This window comes from Lepidochelys kempii, chromosome 23 (assembly GCF_965140265.1).
Source record: "Lepidochelys kempii isolate rLepKem1 chromosome 23, rLepKem1.hap2, whole genome shotgun sequence".
In the NCBI taxonomy this organism is placed as follows: domain Eukaryota; kingdom Metazoa; phylum Chordata; order Testudines; family Cheloniidae; genus Lepidochelys; species Lepidochelys kempii.
The window spans coordinates 14,913,690-14,930,531 of NC_133278.1; the positions used below are offsets into that span (position 1 = coordinate 14,913,690).

A 16,842-nucleotide genomic window follows, 5' to 3' on the forward strand; every position below is an offset into this window, starting at 1 on the left:
CGGGAGCCCCGCTCTGCGGCGGGATTGGCGAGAAAAATGCCTCCCGCCCGCCCGTTGGCCGCTGCGCGGTGAGTCTCAGGCCTTGGGGGGACCGCCAACCCTGCCCTCCGACAGCAATTGGATGGCTTGCTGGCCTAATTCTGTTTCATTGGCCTCTTCGCCTGTCAATCTACCTCTGAGGCGGAGGCTTGTGAATTCATTGCCCCGCCCTCGAATGATGATTGGGTTAACTATAAAATGACACACTCTTATTGGTCCTCTTCACCGTTTGTCAGAGTGTGGGCGGGGCAAACTTCGTTTTTCCCTTCGTGTGGTGCGATTGGGAGGCCGTAGTTGTCAATCAAAAATGCGGGGCTGAAAGCCACCTCCAGCCCCGCCCTCCGCGGGGATTGGCTGGATCTTGGGTGCTCTCCCTTTCCATTGGTTGGGCTCGCTTGTCCATCATGCAACGGGCGGGGCTTCGAGGCGTGTCAGCCCTGCCCCACCGCCCGGGGATTGGCGATGGCGGGTACTTAAGGCCTCTGCTATTGGTCGGTGTGGGCTGTCCATCGCGCTGGGTGGGTGGGACTATCGTGAGGAGGTGGTTGGAGCGTCCGGGCGGCGGCTCAGCCGGCAGTGGAGGTGGCCGAGAGAGCCCGCAGTGAGTGGAGTCGGTGCGGGTCGGGTTGCGCGGGAACCGCGACGCTCCGTGGCCGGCTGGGCGCGGCGCTGGGGAGCGGGGCGGCGGTTGAGGAGGGTGGGGGTCGTTCTGCGCATGCGCCGCTCGCGGGCGGCTTGGGGGGTTGGTTTGTCGGTGTGTATGTGTGTGGGGGGAGGGTCACGCGCCCCGGGGCCGCTTGGCTTGCGGGAGGAAGCGGTAGCTGATTGGCTGGGAGCTGTGGGAGGGGGCGTGGCCCTGGAGGGGTCGGCGCGCGGCGCCGGGCGCGGGGGGGAATAGAACTCTGGGTGCGGTCTGGAAGTTTCTCTGCGCATGCGCGGCCGACTGGGCGGTGGGGAGAGGGAGCGCGAGCCGCCTCCCTTCCGGGCCGGGGGGGCGGGTCCATGTGGCAGAGGCTGCGGCGGGGGTGAGCTCGGCGTGGGGGAGGGGCTGCTGCGCCCCGGGGCGGGCGCTGGGCCGGGGGGGGGTGTTGGTGGCGGGGGGGTCTATATGGGAGGGGCGCGGGGGCTGGTGGGGGGGGGGCTCGGGCGCCGGGGGGGTGTCTCTATGGGGGGGGGGTCAAGCCTTTGCCTGGGGCAGAGGTGGGGAGGGAGGATGTTTGGCCCTGTACACTGGGGCCGGGGGGTGTCTCTATGGGGGGGGGGTCAAGCCTTTGGCTGGGGCAGAGGTGGGGAGGGAGGATGTTTGGCCCTGTACACTGGGGCCGGGGGGTGTCTCTATGGGGGGGGGTCAAGCCTTTGCCTGGGGCAGAGGTGGGGAGGGAGGATGTTTGGCCCTGTACACTGGCGCCGGGGGGGTGTCTCTATGGGGGGGGGTCAAGCCTTTGGCTGGGGCAGAGGTGGGGAGGGAGGATGTTTGGCCCTGTACACTGGGGCCGGGGGGTGTCTCTATGGGGGGGGGTCAAGCCTTTCCCTGGGGCAGAGGTGGGGAGGGAGGATGTTTGGCCCTGTACACTGGGGCCGGGGGGTGTCTCTATGGGGGGGTCAAGCCTTTGCCTGGGGCAGAGGTGGGGAGGGAGGATGTTTGGCCCTGTACACTGGGGCCGGGGGGTGTCTCTATGGGGGGGGGGTCAAGCCTTTGCCTGGGGCAGAGGTGGGGAGGGAGGATGTTTGGCCCTGTACACTGGGGCCGGGGGGGTGTCTCTATGGGGGGGGGGGTCAAGCCTTTGGCTGGGGCAGAGGTGGGGAGGGAGGATGTTTGGCCCTGTACACTGGGGCCGGGGGGGTGTCTCTATGGGGGGGGTCAAGCCTTTGGCTGGGGCAGAGGTGGGGAGGGAGGATGTTTGGCCCTGTACACTGGGGCCGGGGGGTGTCTCTATGGGGGGGGGGGGGGGTCAAGCCTTTGCCTGGGGCAGAGGTGGGGAGGGAGGATGTTTGGCCCTGTACACTGGGGCCGGGGGGTGTCTCTATGGGGGGGGTCAAGCCTTTGCCTGGGGCAGAGGTGGGGAGGGAGGATGTTTGGCCTGTACTGGTGAGGCCAAGGGGGTGGGGGGTGGGTGTTTGCTTTGTTGGGGGCAGGCGAGCTGGCCTGTTTCCCCTGGGTCTCCAGTCCAGGTGTGGGGAGAATCTTGGCTGGCCTGGTGGCTGGGGCACCCCAGTTCTGGAGTTTGGGGGGCAGGTGCTGGCTTCTGGGTTGTGGGGAGGATCCCAGTCATGTGATCGTCCTCCCTGGTGCCTGGGGTGGGGCAGCCGTGGACACCCTGTACCCAAACCGCCCCCCTACAGCTGCTGTTTGAGGCGCCTCTAGGCAGCTGGCCTGAGGGAAGGCTTCCATGGGGTAGGCAGGCCCATCCTTGGTGAATCTGAGGGGAGGTCCCGACTTCATCTGGCTGTCCGTTCACACCTAGGCTCTCTCCTTTAGCCCCTGCAGCCTCACGCTCCTGGCCCTCCACTTCCTGGTGTGCACAAAGAGACAGCTCCTGTGCCAAGGAGAGAGGTGGGAGGTGTTCCCTGGTGACCTGGGAGAGCCCCCTTCTGGTTATACACCTGTTCTTGTAGCCCTTTGTTGATTGCCCCTCCAGGCTGGGTGCTGAACCCCCATGGCTGACCCATGAGTTTACCAAACCTCAGGACCATCGGCCTTGAGAAACTTGCGTGTTCTGTCAGACTTCTGTGCGGAGCCAGCCTGTGCTCAGCTCTGTTCTCTGGGCTGGCTCAGATCTGCTGACACATGCGCCCCCCTCACCCCCCGCCCTCCCGCCAGGTTCACTGCTCTCCTGGCAGGAGCAAACTCTGCAGGTGTTGAGTCTGCTGTTTGGCTGCTCTAGCCAGGTTTGGGGGTGAATTGGCCTCTGAGATTATCTGTGCTGTGGTGGTCTTGCATTTGTGCCCTGGACTCTGGTGTACTGCTGGGTGATCTGAGACTAGGAGTAGATAGGGGTTGGGGTAGGAGCCTAGGACCTGAGTCTAATCCCAGCTCTGCTGCTAACTTCTTTGTGCCCTTCTGTGCCTCAGTTTCCATCCCTGTACAATGAGATGAGTGTGCTCAGATATGGTGAGGATTTAAACCCTGTTGGTCTTGATGCTTCCAGCTCCTTCTGCCCTGTAAAAATTGCCCTGTCTCCTCCCCACTGAGGCCTAGAAACCTGAATCTCTTTAGTTTGGGATTTACCAGCTGCTGACAGGATTTGCTCCCTGCTAGCTCAGTTTAATGCACGTAGCAAGGGTCCCCTGGCAGCCCATGGTGGTACTCCTGTTCAGACCTTCCCCTGTGGCAGAGGGTTTACGTTTTGCCCTTTGAATGTAGGCAACAGGTTTGAAGCAGACAGAAGGAACCACCTCACCCAGCACAGTCACCCTGGGTGGGGGACTTGCTGTTAGGGGCTGTTGTGAACACTGGGTTCAAAAGAGAACGAGAAGTTCCTGGAGGGTAGGAGTCAGGGACGCAGTCCCATGCTCCGGGTGTCCCTAATTCTCTGACTGCCAGACGCTGGGGCTGGCTACTGGGATAGGTCACTCGATAACTGCCCTGTTCTGTTCATTCCCTCTGAAGCTCGGGCACTGTCAGAGACAGGACACTGGGTTTGCTGGACCGTTGGTATAGTATGGCTGTTCTCATGTTCCTGCTTCCTGATCCTTAAGTCCTGAAAGCCCCCCTTTCCCTGCCCCCCCCACCCTCGGAGCAGTCAGTGTCAGCGGGGCAGGTTGGTTAATTCCATGGCTGCTGGAAATTGCTGGTCTAACTTTTTCCAAGTGCGGGTGGGTGATCCTGGGAATGCCATTCACGCGCCACATGTGGGTGTAACTTGCCTGCCTCTGAAACTTCCTGTTGCAGCCCAGTGGCCAAAGTGGTGAATCACCCGGCTGCTGGGCCCCTCCCCTCTTAAAAACACACAAAGCCAGGGTTTGGCGTGAGACAGCCTGGCCTTAGGAAGCCAGCCACCCCGCTTAGCAAAGCTGCTAGGACCTCGGCCCCAGCAAAGCTAGCTTGGACCTCAATCCCTACCGCCAGGACTCTGCAAGTGGAGAGTGGAATATAGCTTCATTGGAGTGCCGGGTCCCATCTGTGGTGGCAGTCTGACTGCTTCGGGGAGGGTTAACCCCAGCCGCTCCAGGGTGAGCGGGACAGCAATCAGCAAATTGCTGTCGGAACAGTGTCATTAAATAGTCACAGCAGTACCTAGCGCTATTCAGCAGCAGATCTCAAAGGGCTTTGCCAGGGAGTCTCCCATATCTATAGATGGGGAAATTGAGGCACAGAGTCAGTGACTTGCATGTGGTCACCCTGTGGCAGGCAGGAATAGACCCTGGGTCTCTGGAGTTCTATCCCCGACCTCCCCTTCTGTGTCTCACAGCTGCACTGCGTAGGCCCCAGCAGGTCAGGGTGGGAGGGGGGCATTGTTCTGCCACAGGCCCCAGCCCAGAGAGCTGACATCTTAATCAAAGGGTAGGAGAGTAACTGGAGAAACTGAGTCACCAGGGCAAGGCTCCTCAGCTGCCTAAAATGGGGCTAGGTGCCAGCTTCCTTTGGGTTCTGGTGGCTGGCTCAGGGGTCACACGGAGCATGGCAGAGGCAGGGGTCGAACCCAGACCTCTGTGCAGCCTGAGGCTGGGAATTCATACAGGCCAGCTTTGCTCTGTGAGCTAGGGGAGCAGGCCTTGCTTTTTCAGTCATCCCTGCAGAGCCTGTAGTCTAGTCTGGCCCATGCCCTGGGTTTCCAGGGAGGGGCAGGGGAGAGGCTTGACTGAGGCAGGGAAGTCTAGGGTATAAGTGGGGGGCTCTGGGCTTGTCTACATCACTCAGTTCCCTTCCCCGATCACTTTCTCTAGCATTTCCCCTGGGCTAGCTCACATGCCCCATAGAGCACCCCACATGGCACCGGCTTCCTTGTTCCAGCTGTCAGAGCCTGGGGGGACATCCAGGCCTTGTGCCTGCCTAGCAGATTCCCCTCCATGGAGTCTGCCTCCAGCAGGCTGGGGTCTAGCTTGCCGCAGTGGCACCCCTGTAACGGGAGTCCCCTCTCCCCTGGGCCAGAGATGGCTGCCATACGGAAGAAACTGGTTATCGTGGGAGATGGCGCCTGTGGCAAGACCTGCCTCCTCATAGTCTTCAGCAAGGATCAGTTCCCAGAGGTCTACGTCCCCACAGTCTTCGAGAACTACGTGGCTGACATCGAGGTGGACAGCAAACAGGTACCATGCCACCACACTGGCTGGGGCGGGCTGTTGCTCTCCTCCCTGTGGAGGGAGGCAAGGGTTTGGGGTCTGTCCTGAGGAGGGTGGGAGGGAGACTGGCTTTGGACCAGCTGCGGATGAGGAGGCAATGGCACCCTGCACCCTCCGGAGTTAACAGGAAGTGGCTGTGCTGGGGGAGAACTGTCTAGCTTTGATGTGCCCGCCTGCAAGTGCCGCGCTGCAGTTAACTTCCCCAGGGTTGTTAACTCTGAATATCCACCGCCCCTTCCCTGCACTGCTCACTGACACCGATGGGCCAGGGGATGAACCGCAGCAGGGAGTGTCTTCCTTCTGGGTGGGTCTGAACAAACTGACAATGCTGAGGTGGTGCACAGGGGCCTTAGTCTCTGGGCAGGCCACTTGTTGCCATCCCTGGGAGCTTTGCTGCGGGTAGGGAGACACTATCTTTACCATGCCCCCAGCTGTTACTGGAGCCTGGCTGTCAGGGCTGGGACAGATGCGGTGCTTATGAAGCAGTGGGGGAGGCAGGCTGTGGACACACACAGTAGCTAGAGTAGAGAAGTGGCCTTTGAAATCCATGTGTATCTCATGGGCAGGCTAGTGATTGGTCCCCAAAGAACCTGGACTACACAGGCCTTGAGGGTGCGTGGAGTGTCTGACCTGGGGGGAGGCCCAGGGTGAGTACTCCGCCCCTGGCAGGGTCCCCAGGTGGGAGATGCCCAGGCAGCCCTGCATCTGAGCTGTGGGAAAATCTGGTCTCTGGCTCACTTCTGTTCTGAACAAACAGTACTTTGCTGGAGGGAGCTGGCTGGGGCCCAGTAGCGTTCTCAATGCCCTGAGAGAACAGGCCGGCAGGTGCTGAACTGCTGACTGTGGATTGCCAGCGTCTGCAGCCCAGGCCCTGTCTGGAGCTCCTGCCCTCCATGGTGATGGCTGGAGGCCTGAGACAAAACTGGGTGCCCGGGAGTGGTGAGGAACAGTCAGCTCAGGAACCCTGACCGGGTCTGGCCACCCCAAGCCAGTGACTTCCTAGTGGGAACTGGAACCCGGGATGGCCTGTGTCCATCTGCCCCAGCAGCAGCGCCTGGGAGGGCAGCTACCCATTGCCCCCTTGTCTCATGCAGGTGGAGCTTGCGCTGTGGGACACAGCTGGCCAGGAGGACTACGACCGCCTGAGACCCCTGTCCTACCCTGACACGGACGTCATCCTCATGTGCTTCTCCATCGACAGCCCTGACAGCTTGGGTGAGTGCTGGGCAGCCGGGTGCCCCCTGGGCCAGAGGGCGCTGGGGAGATCCAGCCGGGTCCCTGTGGCCGCAGCCAGAGCCAGGATCTCAATACTGGGCAGAGGGTGCCCAGGTGAACTGTGGCTCAGGCCCCTGTAGTGGCCAGGTCACACAGCAGCTTGAGTTTGCTACAGGCCCTGAGCTGGCACATCTGGCCAAGAGGCTCATGGTAATGCTCTAACCACTAGCCCCCATGCCCTTCCCAGTGCATGGGACAGAATCGGGAGTCCTGGCTCTCAGCCCACCTGCTCTAACCACTAGCCCCCACGCCCTTCCCAGTGCATGGGACAGAATCGGGAGTCCTGGCTCTCAGCCCACCTGCTCTAACCACTAGCCCCATGCCCTTCCCAGTGCATGGGACAGAATCGGGAGTCCTGGCTCTCAGCCCACCTGCTCTAACCACTAGCCCCCATGCCCTTCCCAGTGCCAGGGTAGAGCCCAAGGGTCCATGCTGCCAGCCCAGGCCTGGGGGAGCTGGGCATGATCTGGGTGCCCTGATGCTGATCCTTCCCCCTGTGCAGAAAACATCCCGGAGAAGTGGACCCCGGAGGTGAAGCATTTCTGTCCCAACGTGCCCATCATCCTGGTGGGCAACAAGAAGGACCTGCGCAATGACGAGCACACGCGCCGGGAGCTGGCCAAGATGAAGCAGGTAAGCCCCTGTCCTGAAGGAGAGCGCCTCCCCCCAGGGAGAGTGCCCCCTGCTGTCTGTCCTGGCACCCTGGGGTTGCCCCCACCCTGAAGGAAAGTGCCTCCTTCTGAGATTGATCGCTCCTCCCTGATTAACCCTTTAGATCCCAGGACAGTGCTGCTGCTTGGGCTGGCTATACTGGGCTCTCAGCCCTGCTCTTACCTGCCAGACCCCACTCCAGCAGGGGATGGAACCCAGGAGTCCTGGCTCCCAGACCCCACTGCCCCCAGGATTGGGGAGACCCTTGGCGCTGACCACTTTTGCTGCCCCTGCAGGAGCCGGTGAAGCCGGAGGAGGGCCGGGACATGGCCAACCGGATCAGCGCCTTTGGGTACCTCGAGTGCTCGGCCAAGACAAAGGACGGGGTGCGCGAGGTCTTTGAGATGGCCACACGGGCTGCCCTGCAGGCCAAGCGTGGGCGCAAGAAGACCTCCTGCCAGCTGCTGTAACTCCCCCTGCTCCCACCAGGCCCTCCCTCTGACCCCTCCCACTTGGGGGGGGCGGGGGCTCAGGGCCCCTCATCACAGCCCCATGGCTCCTTGGGCAGAGCTGCCCATCTCCTCTGGCTGCTGGAGCCTCCCACAGCTGTTTTGGGGGGGGGGTTTGTGGCACAGCCCCCTCAATCCCACCCCTGGGGGGGCCCCCAGCCTCTCTCCTGGAATGGTTTGGGAGGGGGGGCTACCCCATGGCAGCTCCACTGCCTCCTGGCAGCTCTGCCCCAGCTCTTCCAGTCCCCCACTCAATTGGAGCCCGAAATCACAGGGCTGCCCTGCCCCTTGTGACCCGCAGCCCCTTGCTGGGGGGCTCAGTGCTGCAGGTGTCAGCCCTCTACTGTGCCTCCCATTGGCCATGGGAGGGCTGGATCACAGCATGGTGCCCCTTGCTGGGCTCTGCCCCCAGGGTGGGGGAGTGGGCGCTGCCCCCTGCTGTACAGATTTCTTCCTCCTATTTATCTCTTGCCAAGCGGGGGGGCCCCCCAGAGAACTCTATATTTTTATGCAGAGGTGCTGCGGGCCGCTTTGCCCGTGGAGGGCACCTGGCTCCCCCACCCCCCTCGGGTCCCGGGCCCTCCGCACTAGCAAGTGCCACACGGGGGGTGCTGCGGGCACCCGTCCGCTCTGTACTCCCGGGGATGTTGGTTATTTTCAACTGTACTTGAAAGACAGACAGCTCTGTAATAAATTTGTAGCAATGTTTAGTATGGGGGGCTCTGTCTGTTTGTGGGGGGGTTCCCCTCACCTCATAGTTCTGTGCCAGCCCTGGGCTCCCCACCTCTGCCCCCTTGTGCTCTGCTGGGGTCACACCAGCCTGAATCAGTTCTATCCCCTGCCATCAGCTGGAGGGGGGCAACGCTCAAGTCACCTCAACTGTCTGCCAGTTCCCAAACACAGCTTGGCTGGGGCTGAAATGTACCCAGCTCTGGGGGGGGCCTGGGCCACAGCTACACACAACTGCAGGGGCATGTGGGCAGTACCCGCCTGTCCCTCTCAGGCTGCAAGGGCTGGGCCCCTTACTGATGAGCAATTAACACTGGGGTGGGGCCTCTGTGGGGTTGGTGCAGCTGTGTCACTCTCATTCACCCTCCCCCCATCCCTGCCTGGAGCATGGGTGGGGGGGCCCTTGGGAGGGCTCTGTGGGGGGTTGGCATGGCTGTGTCACTCTCACCCTCCCCCCCCATCCCTGCCAGGGGCAGGCCTGGAGCACAGGGGGCTGTGAAGTCATGACCTACACCTTAGGGCTCACCCCCAGCTTTTGAAAACAAGTGAGGGAAAAGCTGTGGGGACTGCCTGAGGGGGGGCTTTGCCCTCTGCACCCCCAGACAGGGCTGGGGGCCCCAGAGATGCCCCCTTGCAGCAGGGGTGGGGGTGACTCCCTCCAACTCTGGAACACTGTCCCAGGGAGCAAATCCTGGAGGGAGGGTGGCCCCTGGGGGTGTGGTGAGGGACTGCCCCCCACCCCCCAAGGTGCTAAATGGGGGGTTGTGCCAATCACCACCCTCCTGCACCCAGCCTGACCCCCAAGCTCTGGGCATAGGGGGAAGGGGCAGACAACCCCTAGGAGTCCTCTGCTTGCTCCAACACAGCAGCCTAGCCCCCAAATGCCCACTCACCTCCCTGAGTCCTGGCTTCCAGCCCCCCATCCTCCTCCTCCCTAGAGTGGGGGGGGGGAACCCAGGAGTCCTGGTGCCCAGATTCCAGCAGGAGTGGGGAACAGGGGCTCTCTAGAGCTGCACTCAGAGGGGCAAGAATGAAGCATCCTCCAGCCCCTGCTCCATACGAGGTACCAGGAGAACCCCGGGCTCGAGGCCGGTGCCTCACCAAGAAAACAAGCAGCTGCTTCCCCCACCGGGAGTCGAACCCGGGCCCCTAGACCACAGGGGACAGGCTGGTTGCTGCTCCTGCCTGGCTGGCCCTGGGGCCACCCAGCACCTCCCGCTGGGCAAGGAGGGCACTGTGCCATGAGCCCCTCCCCTCTTAGCAGGGACCCCACGGGCTCCCAGGCAGTTAATCCAGAGTCACACCGGAGCAAGCCCTGACCCCCGGGGAGAGACAGGGCAAGTCTGCTTGGAACAGCCGAGATCACAAACCAGCCAGAACCAAGGAGTCCTGGCTCCTGCCCCCAACTCTCACCCCCAGGCCCCACTGCCCTCCCAGAGCCAGGGAGAGAACCCAGGAGTCCTGGCTCCCAGCCCCCCTGCTCTAAACCCTAGAGCCCACTCCCCGCCCAGAGCCTGTCCTGTCCTTTCTCCAGGGCAGCCCTGTCCCCGCTGGGCCCCACGCAGGCTGGGGGGCAGGGAAGAGGCAGAGTTTCTCGTTGGCCTCTCCCAGTGCTGCCCCGAGCCCCCCCAGACTCACCCCCCAGGCAGAGCACTCTGCAAGCAGGGGCTCACGCGGACCTCGCAGGGAGTCGGGGGGACGCAGAGCAGGGCCCCAGCCCCCCGGCAGGGACAGACAGACGGACACACCCGAGCAGCGATCCCAGTTTATTGACAGGGCTGTCGGAGGTCGCAAGACGCCCTGCCCAGCGTGTGGGGTGCGAAAGCCCCAGGGGGGCAGCGGCAACACTACCCCTCTGTGGCCAGCACGTGGCGCTTTCTCTCCAGCAGCGCCCGATACCGCGCCCGCGTGGCCTGGAGGTCGCTCTGCAGGCTGGCGATCTCCCCGGCCAGGAGAATCCCTGCGGAGAGACGGGGGTCAGCAGAGACCGGCCGGCTGGCTCGGGGTGCGGGGGGAAGAAATGGGGCCCGGGGCCTGTCCCCTCTAGGGGGCGCCCTGGACTCACCCTCTTTGAAGCTGCTCTGAGCCTGCCGGAGGCTCTGGGGCACCAGGATCCCGAACCAGGTCAGTGGGTCCTGGGATGAGGCCCCCTTCGGGGAATCAGGAGGTTCGGGGGCAGCCTCCAGGGGGGACCCAGGATCCTCTGTTTTCCCTGGGCCCTTTCGCTGCCGCAAGACTAGAGAGACGTTCAACAAAAAGGGTGTCAAAACTCCCCCCCCTGCAGCTCTGCTGCGCCCCTCACTCCTGACCCACAACCCCCTGCTAGCCCAGCCCTGACCCCCGACCCACAACTCTGCTGGTGCCCCTCACTTCCAACCAGCAGACCCTGCTAGCCCAGCCCTGACCCCCCCAGCTCTGCCGGTGCCCCTCACTCCCGACCCACAACCCCCTGTTAGCCCAGCCCTGACCCCCCCCAGCTCTGCCAGTGCCCCTCACTCCTGACCCACAACCCCCTGTTAGCCCAGCCCTGACCCCCCCCCAGCTCTGCCGGTGCCCCTCACTCCCGACCCACAACCCCCTGTTAGCCCAGCCCTGACCCCCCCAGCTCTGCTGCGCCCCTCACTCCCAACCCACAACCCCCTGCTAGCCCAGCCCTGACCCCCGACCCACAACTCTGCTGGTGCCCCTCACTTCCAACCAGCAGACCCTGCTAGCCCAGCCCTGACCCCCCCAGCTCTGCCGGTGCCCCTCACTCCCGACCCACAACCCCCTGTTAGCCCAGCCCTGACCCCCCCCAGCTCTGCCAGTGCCCCTCACTCCTGACCCACAACCCCCTGTTAGCCCAGCCCTGACCCCCCCCCAGCTCTGCCGGTGCCCCTCACTCCCGACCCACAACCCCCTGTTAGCCCAGCCCTGACCCCCCCAGCTCTGCTGCGCCCCTCACTCCCAACCCACAACCCCCTGCTAGCCCAGCCCTGACCCCCGACCCACAACTCTGCTGGTGCCCCTCACTTCCAACCAGCAGACCCTGCTAGCCCAGCCCTGACCCCCCCAGCTCTGCCGGTGCCCCTCACTCCCGACCCACAACCCCCTGTTAGCCCAGCCCTGACCCCCCCCAGCTCTGCCAGTGCCCCTCACTCCTGACCCACAACCCCCTGTTAGCCCAGCCCTGACCCCCCCCAGCTCTGCCGGTGCCCCTCACTCCTGACCCACAACCCCCTGCTAGCCCAGCCCTGACCCTTGACCCACAACTCTGCTGGTGCCCCTCACTTCTGACCCACAACCCCCTGCTAGCCCAGCCCTGACCCCCGACCCACAACTCTGCTGGTGCCCCTCACTTCCAACCAGCAGACCCTGCTAGCCCAGCCCTGACCCCCCCAGCTCTGCCGGTGCCCCTCACTCCCGACCCACAACCCCCTGTTAGCCCAGCCCTGACCCCCCCCCCAGCTCTGCCGGTGCCCCTCACTCCCAACCTGCGGCCCCCTGCCAGCTCAGCCCTGACCCCCTCCCCCCTCCCCCGGCTCTGCTGGTGCCCTTCACTCCCGCCCCACAGCCCCCTGCCAGCCCAGCCCTGGGCTCTCGGTGCAGTTCTTTGTCCATTAGTTCACCTTGGTCTTGGGGCCCGATTTCCTCCACGGCCGGTGACCCCTCAGCAGCCTCTGCGGACGGGTCCCATCCTCCTGGGATGACCTGGAAGGCGACCTGCCCGCTCTCCCCCTCGCTGGAAGGGGGAACCACACCACTGACCCCCTCTCTCGGTCTGGGGAGCGCCCCCTGCAGGTCGTTCACAGCCCGGCCCAGACGGGGAACCCCCACCCGAGCCGGGGCGGGTAAATCCTGGTTTATTGTTTTAAGACCAGGTCAGACAAACCCCTGTCTGGGCTGGTCTGGGGCGACTCGGTCCTGCCTCCGCGCGGGGGGCCGGACCTGGCGACCTCCTGGGGTCCCTTCCAGCCCCACGTTTCCAAGAGTCTCTGGTTCCGGGAATTACAGATCGTGGGGGGGTGTTTCACCATTTCTGTGCCCAGCGTGAAACCAAGTCTGCTGGTGCCCCTCACTCCCGACCCGCAGCCCCCCGCTAGCCCAGCCGTGGCCCCCCCCCCAGCTCTGCCGGTGCCCCTCACAGTGACCCCCACCAGCTCTGCCGGTGCCCCTCACTCCCGACCCACAGCCCCCTGCTAGCCCAGCCCTGGGCCCCTGACTCCCGACCCACAGCCCCCCGCTAGCCCAGCCCTGGCCCCCCCCAAGCTCTGCCGGTGCCCCTCACTCCCGACCCGCAGCCCCCTGCAAGCCCAGCACTCGGCCCCTGACTCTCGACCCACAGCCCCCCGCTAGCCCAGCCCTGGCCCCCCCCCAGCCCTGCCGGTGCCCCTCACTCCCGACCCACGGCACCCTGCCAGCCCAGCCCCTGCCCTGCCCCCCCCCCCAGCCCTGCCGGTGCCCCTCACTCCCGACCCGCAGCCCCCCGCCAGCCCAGCCCTGGGCCCCCCTCACTCCCGACCCGCAGCCCCCCGCCAGCCCAGCTCTGGGCCCCCCCCAGCCCTGCCGGTGCCCCTCACTCCTGACCCACGGCCCCCTGCCAGCCCAGCCCTGCCCCCCCCCAGTTCTGCCGGTGCCCCACACTCCCGACCCACAGCCCCCTGCTAGCCCAGCCCTGGCCCCCACCCAGCCCTGCCCTCACTCCCGACCCACAGCCCCCTGCCAGCCCAGCCCTGGCCCCCCCGCCCCAGCTCTGCCGGTGCCCCTCACAGTGACCCCCCCCAGCCCTGCTGGTGCCCCTCACTCCCAACCCGCAGCCCCCGCCAGCCCAGCCCAGCCATGGCCCCCCCCAGCCCTGCCGGTGCCCCTCACTCCCGACCCGCAGCCCCCTGCTCTCACCTGGCGCGCACCCGGACCAGCGGCTCCATGCAGGCCCCGTACTGCAGGGCAGAGACCGACTTGCAGCCCATGGCGAAGCGGGACCTAGAGAGCGAGAACCAGCCCTGCACGGAGGGACACAATGAGGGGGTGTGAGGGGCTGCTGGGGGAGACACGCCGCTCAGGGGCTGCGCTGCCCCTACGAGACCCCCCCACCCCCAGGCTGACGTGGCTGCAGCTTGCCAGGCCAGTGCGCGCAGGAGGGGGCGGTTGAGGCCCTGTGGGCGGCGAGAAGGCAGCATGGGAAAGGGGGGCCCCGGGGGCGGGAAGGGGAGCCGCAGGGGCAGTGGGGCGAATCTGAGGGGTAAGAAGGGGGCCCCTGGGGGTGGGAAGGGGGGCTCTGAGGGCAGTGGGGTGGGCCCTGAGGGGTAAGAAGGGGGGCCCCAGGGGCAGTAGGAGGGGCCCTGGGGCAGTAGGGGGGGCCCTGAGGGGTAAGAAGGGGAGCCCCAGGGGCAGTAGGGGGGGCCCTGGGGCAGTAGGGGGGGCCCTGAGGGGTAAGAAGGGGAGCCCCAGGGGCAGTAGGAGGCCCTGGGGGTGGGAAGGGGGGCCCCAGGGACAGTGGGGGCCCTGATGGGTAAGAAAGGGGAGCCCTGGGGGTGGGAAGGGGAGCCCCAGGGGGCAAAAAGGGGGGCCCTGGGGGTGGGAGGGGGTCCTGGGGGCGGGAGGGGGGTACCCAGGGGCAGTGGGGGGCACATGGGGTAAGAAGGGGAGCCCCATTGGCCGTGGGGGGGCCTGAGGAGTAAGAAGGGGGGCCCCAGGGGCACTAGGGGGCCCTGAGAGGTAAGAAGGGGGGCCCTGGGGGTCGGAAGGGGAGCCGCAGGGGCAGTGGGGGGGCCCTGAGGGGTAAGAAGGGGGCCCTGGGGGTGGGTAGGGGAGCCCCAAGGGCAGTAGGGGGCCCTGAGGGGTAAGAAGGGGGGCCCCGAGAGGTGGGAAGGGGGGCTCTGAGGGCAGTGGGGTGGGCCCTGAGGGGTAAGAAGGGGGGCCCCAGGGGCAGTAGGGGGGGCCCTGGGGCAGTAGGGAGGGTGGGGGGTAAGAAGGGGGGCCCCAGGGGCAGTAGGGGGGGGCCCTGAGGGGTAAGAAGGGGAGCCCCAGGGGCAGTAGGGGGGGGCCCTGGGGGTGGGAAGAGGGGTCCCAAGAGCAGTGGGGGGGCCCTGAGGGGTAAGAAGGGGGGCCCCAGGGGCAGTAGGGGGGGCCCTGAGAGGTAAGAAGGGGGGGCCCAGGGGCAGTAGGGGGGGCCCTGAGAGGTAAGAAGGGGGGGCCCAGGGGGGTAAGAAGGGGAGCCCCAGGGGTAGTGGGGGGGCCCTGAGGGGTAAGAAGGGGAGCCCTGGGGGTGGGAAGGGGGGCCCCAGGGGTACTAGGGGGCCCTGAGGGCTAAGAAGGGGGGCTCCGGGGGCAGGAGGGGGCCCTGATGGGTAAGAAAGGGGGGCCCAGAGGGGTAAGAAAGGGGGCCTCGGGGGTGGGAAGAAAGACCCTGAGGGGTAAGAAGGGGGGGCCCTGAGGGGTTAAAAGGGGGGGCCCTGAGGGGTAAGAAGGGGGGGGCCCAGGGGCAGTAGGGGGCCCTGAGGAGTAAGAAGGGGGGCCCCAGGGGCAGTAGGGGGCCCTGATGGGTAAGAAGGGGGGCCCTGGGGGTGGGAAGGGGAGCCCCAAGGGCAGTAGGGGGCCCTGAGGGGTAAGAAGGGGGACCCTGGGGGCAGTAGGGGACCCTGGGGGTAAGAAGGGGAGCCCCAGGGGGCAGTGAGGGGACCCTGGGGGAGGAGAGCCCTGGGGGGTAAGAAAAGAAGGGGGGCCCTGGGGGTGGGAAGGGGGCAGTGAGGGGGCCCAGAGGGATAAGAAGGGGGGCCCTGAGGGGTAAGAAGGGGGGCCCCAGGGGCACTAGGGGGCCCTGGGTGTGGGAAGGGGGGCCCCAGGGGCAGTAGGGGACCCTGGGGATAAGAAGGGGAGCCCCAGGGGGCAGTGGAGGGGCCCTGAGGGGTAAGAAGGGGGGCCGCAGGGGGAAGTGGGGGGCCCTGAGGGATAAGAAGGGGGGCCCTGGGGGTGGGAAGAGGGGCCCCAAGGGCAGAGGGGGGGCCCTGGGGGTGGGAAGGGGGGCCCCAAATGCAGTAGGGGGCCCTGAGGGGTAAGAAGGGGGCCCTGGGGGTGGGAAGGGGGGCCCCAGGGGCAGTGGGGGGCCCTAGGGGTGGGAAGGGGGGCCCCAAGGGCAGTAGGGGGCCCTGAGGGATAAGAAGGGGGCCCTGGGGGTGGGAAGGGGGGCCCAAGGGCAGTAGGGGGCTCTGAGGAGTAAGAAGGGGGCCCTGGGGGTGGGAAGGGGGGCCACAAGGGCAGTAGGGGACCCTGGGGGTGGGAAGGGGGGCCCCAAGGGCAGGAGGGGACCCTGGGGGTAAGAAGGGGAGCAGCAGGGGCACTAGGGGGTCCTGGGGGTGGGAAGGGGGGCCCCAGGGGCAGTAGGGGGTCCTGGAGGTAAGAGGGGGAGCCCCAGGGGGCCCTGAGGGGTAAGAAGGGGGGCCCCAAGGGCAGTGGGTGGGCCCAGAGGGGTAAAAATGGGAGCTCTGGGGCTGGGAAGGGGGGCCCCAGGGGCATTAGGGGGCCCTGAGAGGTAAAAAGGGGAGGCCCAGGAGCAGTGGGGGGGCCCTGAGGGGTAAGAAGGGGGCCCTGGGGGTGGGAAGGGGGGCCCCACGGGCAGTAGTAGGGCCCTGGGGGTAAGAAGGGGGCCCTGGGGGTGGAAAGGGGAGCCCTGAGGAGTAAGAAGGGGGGCCCCAGGGGCACTAGGGGGCCCTGAGGGGTAAGAAGGGGGCCCTGGGGGTGGGAAGAGGGGCCCCAAGGGCAGAGGGGGGGCCCTGGGGGTGGGAAGGGGAGCCCCAAATGCAGTAGGGGGCCCTGAGGGGTAAGAAGGGGGCCCTGGGGGTGGGAAGGGAGGCCCCAGGGGCAGTGGGGGGCCCTGGGGGCGGGAAGGGGGTCCCCAGGGGCAGTGGGGGGGCCCTGAGGGGCAAGAAGGGTGCCCCAGGGGCAGTGGGGGGGCCCTGAGGGGCAAGAAGGGTGCCCCAGGGGCAGTGGGGGGGCCCTGGGGGTGGGAAGGGAGACCCTGGGGGTGGGAAGGGGGGCCCCCAGAGGCAGTAGGGGACCCTGGGGGTGGGAAGGGAGACCCTGGGGGTGGGAAGGGGGGCCCCCAGAGGCAGTAGGGGACCCTGGGGGTAAGAAGGGGGGTCCTGGGGGTGGGAAGGGGATCCCGTGGCGGGGCCCTTTGGGTGGGAAGGGAGGCCCCAGGGGCAGTGGGGGGCCCTGAGGGGCAAGAAGGGTGCCCCAGGGGCAGTGGGGGGACCCTGGGGGTGGGAAGGGGGGCCCCAGAGGCAGTAGAGGGCCCTGGGGGTAGGAAGGGGGGCCCCAAGGGCAGTAGGGGACACTGGGGGTAAGAAGGGGAGCGCAGGGGCAGTGGGGGGGCCCT

General features: G+C 66.1%; 2 protein-coding genes across 3 annotated transcripts in view; one reads left to right on the forward strand and one right to left on the reverse strand.

Moving 5' to 3' along the window:
* The first annotated feature begins 530 nt into the window (after window positions 1-530).
* Window positions 531-8,470, forward strand: LOC140901942 (transforming protein RhoA-like). 2 transcript variants are annotated; one of them, XM_073321422.1, is made up of 5 exons: window positions 531-640; window positions 5,132-5,289; window positions 6,417-6,537; window positions 7,100-7,230; window positions 7,545-8,470. In XM_073321422.1, exons 2-5 carry the CDS (start codon window positions 5,134-5,136, stop codon window positions 7,716-7,718), a joined length of 582 nt encoding a protein of 193 aa, XP_073177523.1. In that variant the 5' UTR covers window positions 531-640; window positions 5,132-5,133; the 3' UTR covers window positions 7,719-8,470. The 2 variants fall into 2 exon arrangements, with proteins under 2 accessions (XP_073177523.1, XP_073177522.1); XM_073321421.1 differs by lacking the exon at window positions 531-640 and adding an exon at window positions 958-1,064.
* A 1,767-nt stretch (window positions 8,471-10,237) lies between these two features.
* Window positions 10,238-16,842, reverse strand: part of VMA22 (vacuolar ATPase assembly factor VMA22) — a 19,542-nt gene continuing 12,937 nt past the window's right edge. Inside the window, exons 2-5 of the mRNA XM_073321396.1 lie at window positions 13,365-13,468; window positions 12,095-12,207; window positions 10,552-10,722; window positions 10,238-10,446 (exon numbers count right to left, since the gene is read on the reverse strand). Coding sequence (XP_073177497.1) covers window positions 10,334-10,446; window positions 10,552-10,722; window positions 12,095-12,207; window positions 13,365-13,468 — 501 coding nt within the window. The 3' untranslated portion in view covers window positions 10,238-10,333. The remainder of the gene's footprint in view (window positions 10,447-10,551; window positions 10,723-12,094; window positions 12,208-13,364; window positions 13,469-16,842) is intronic.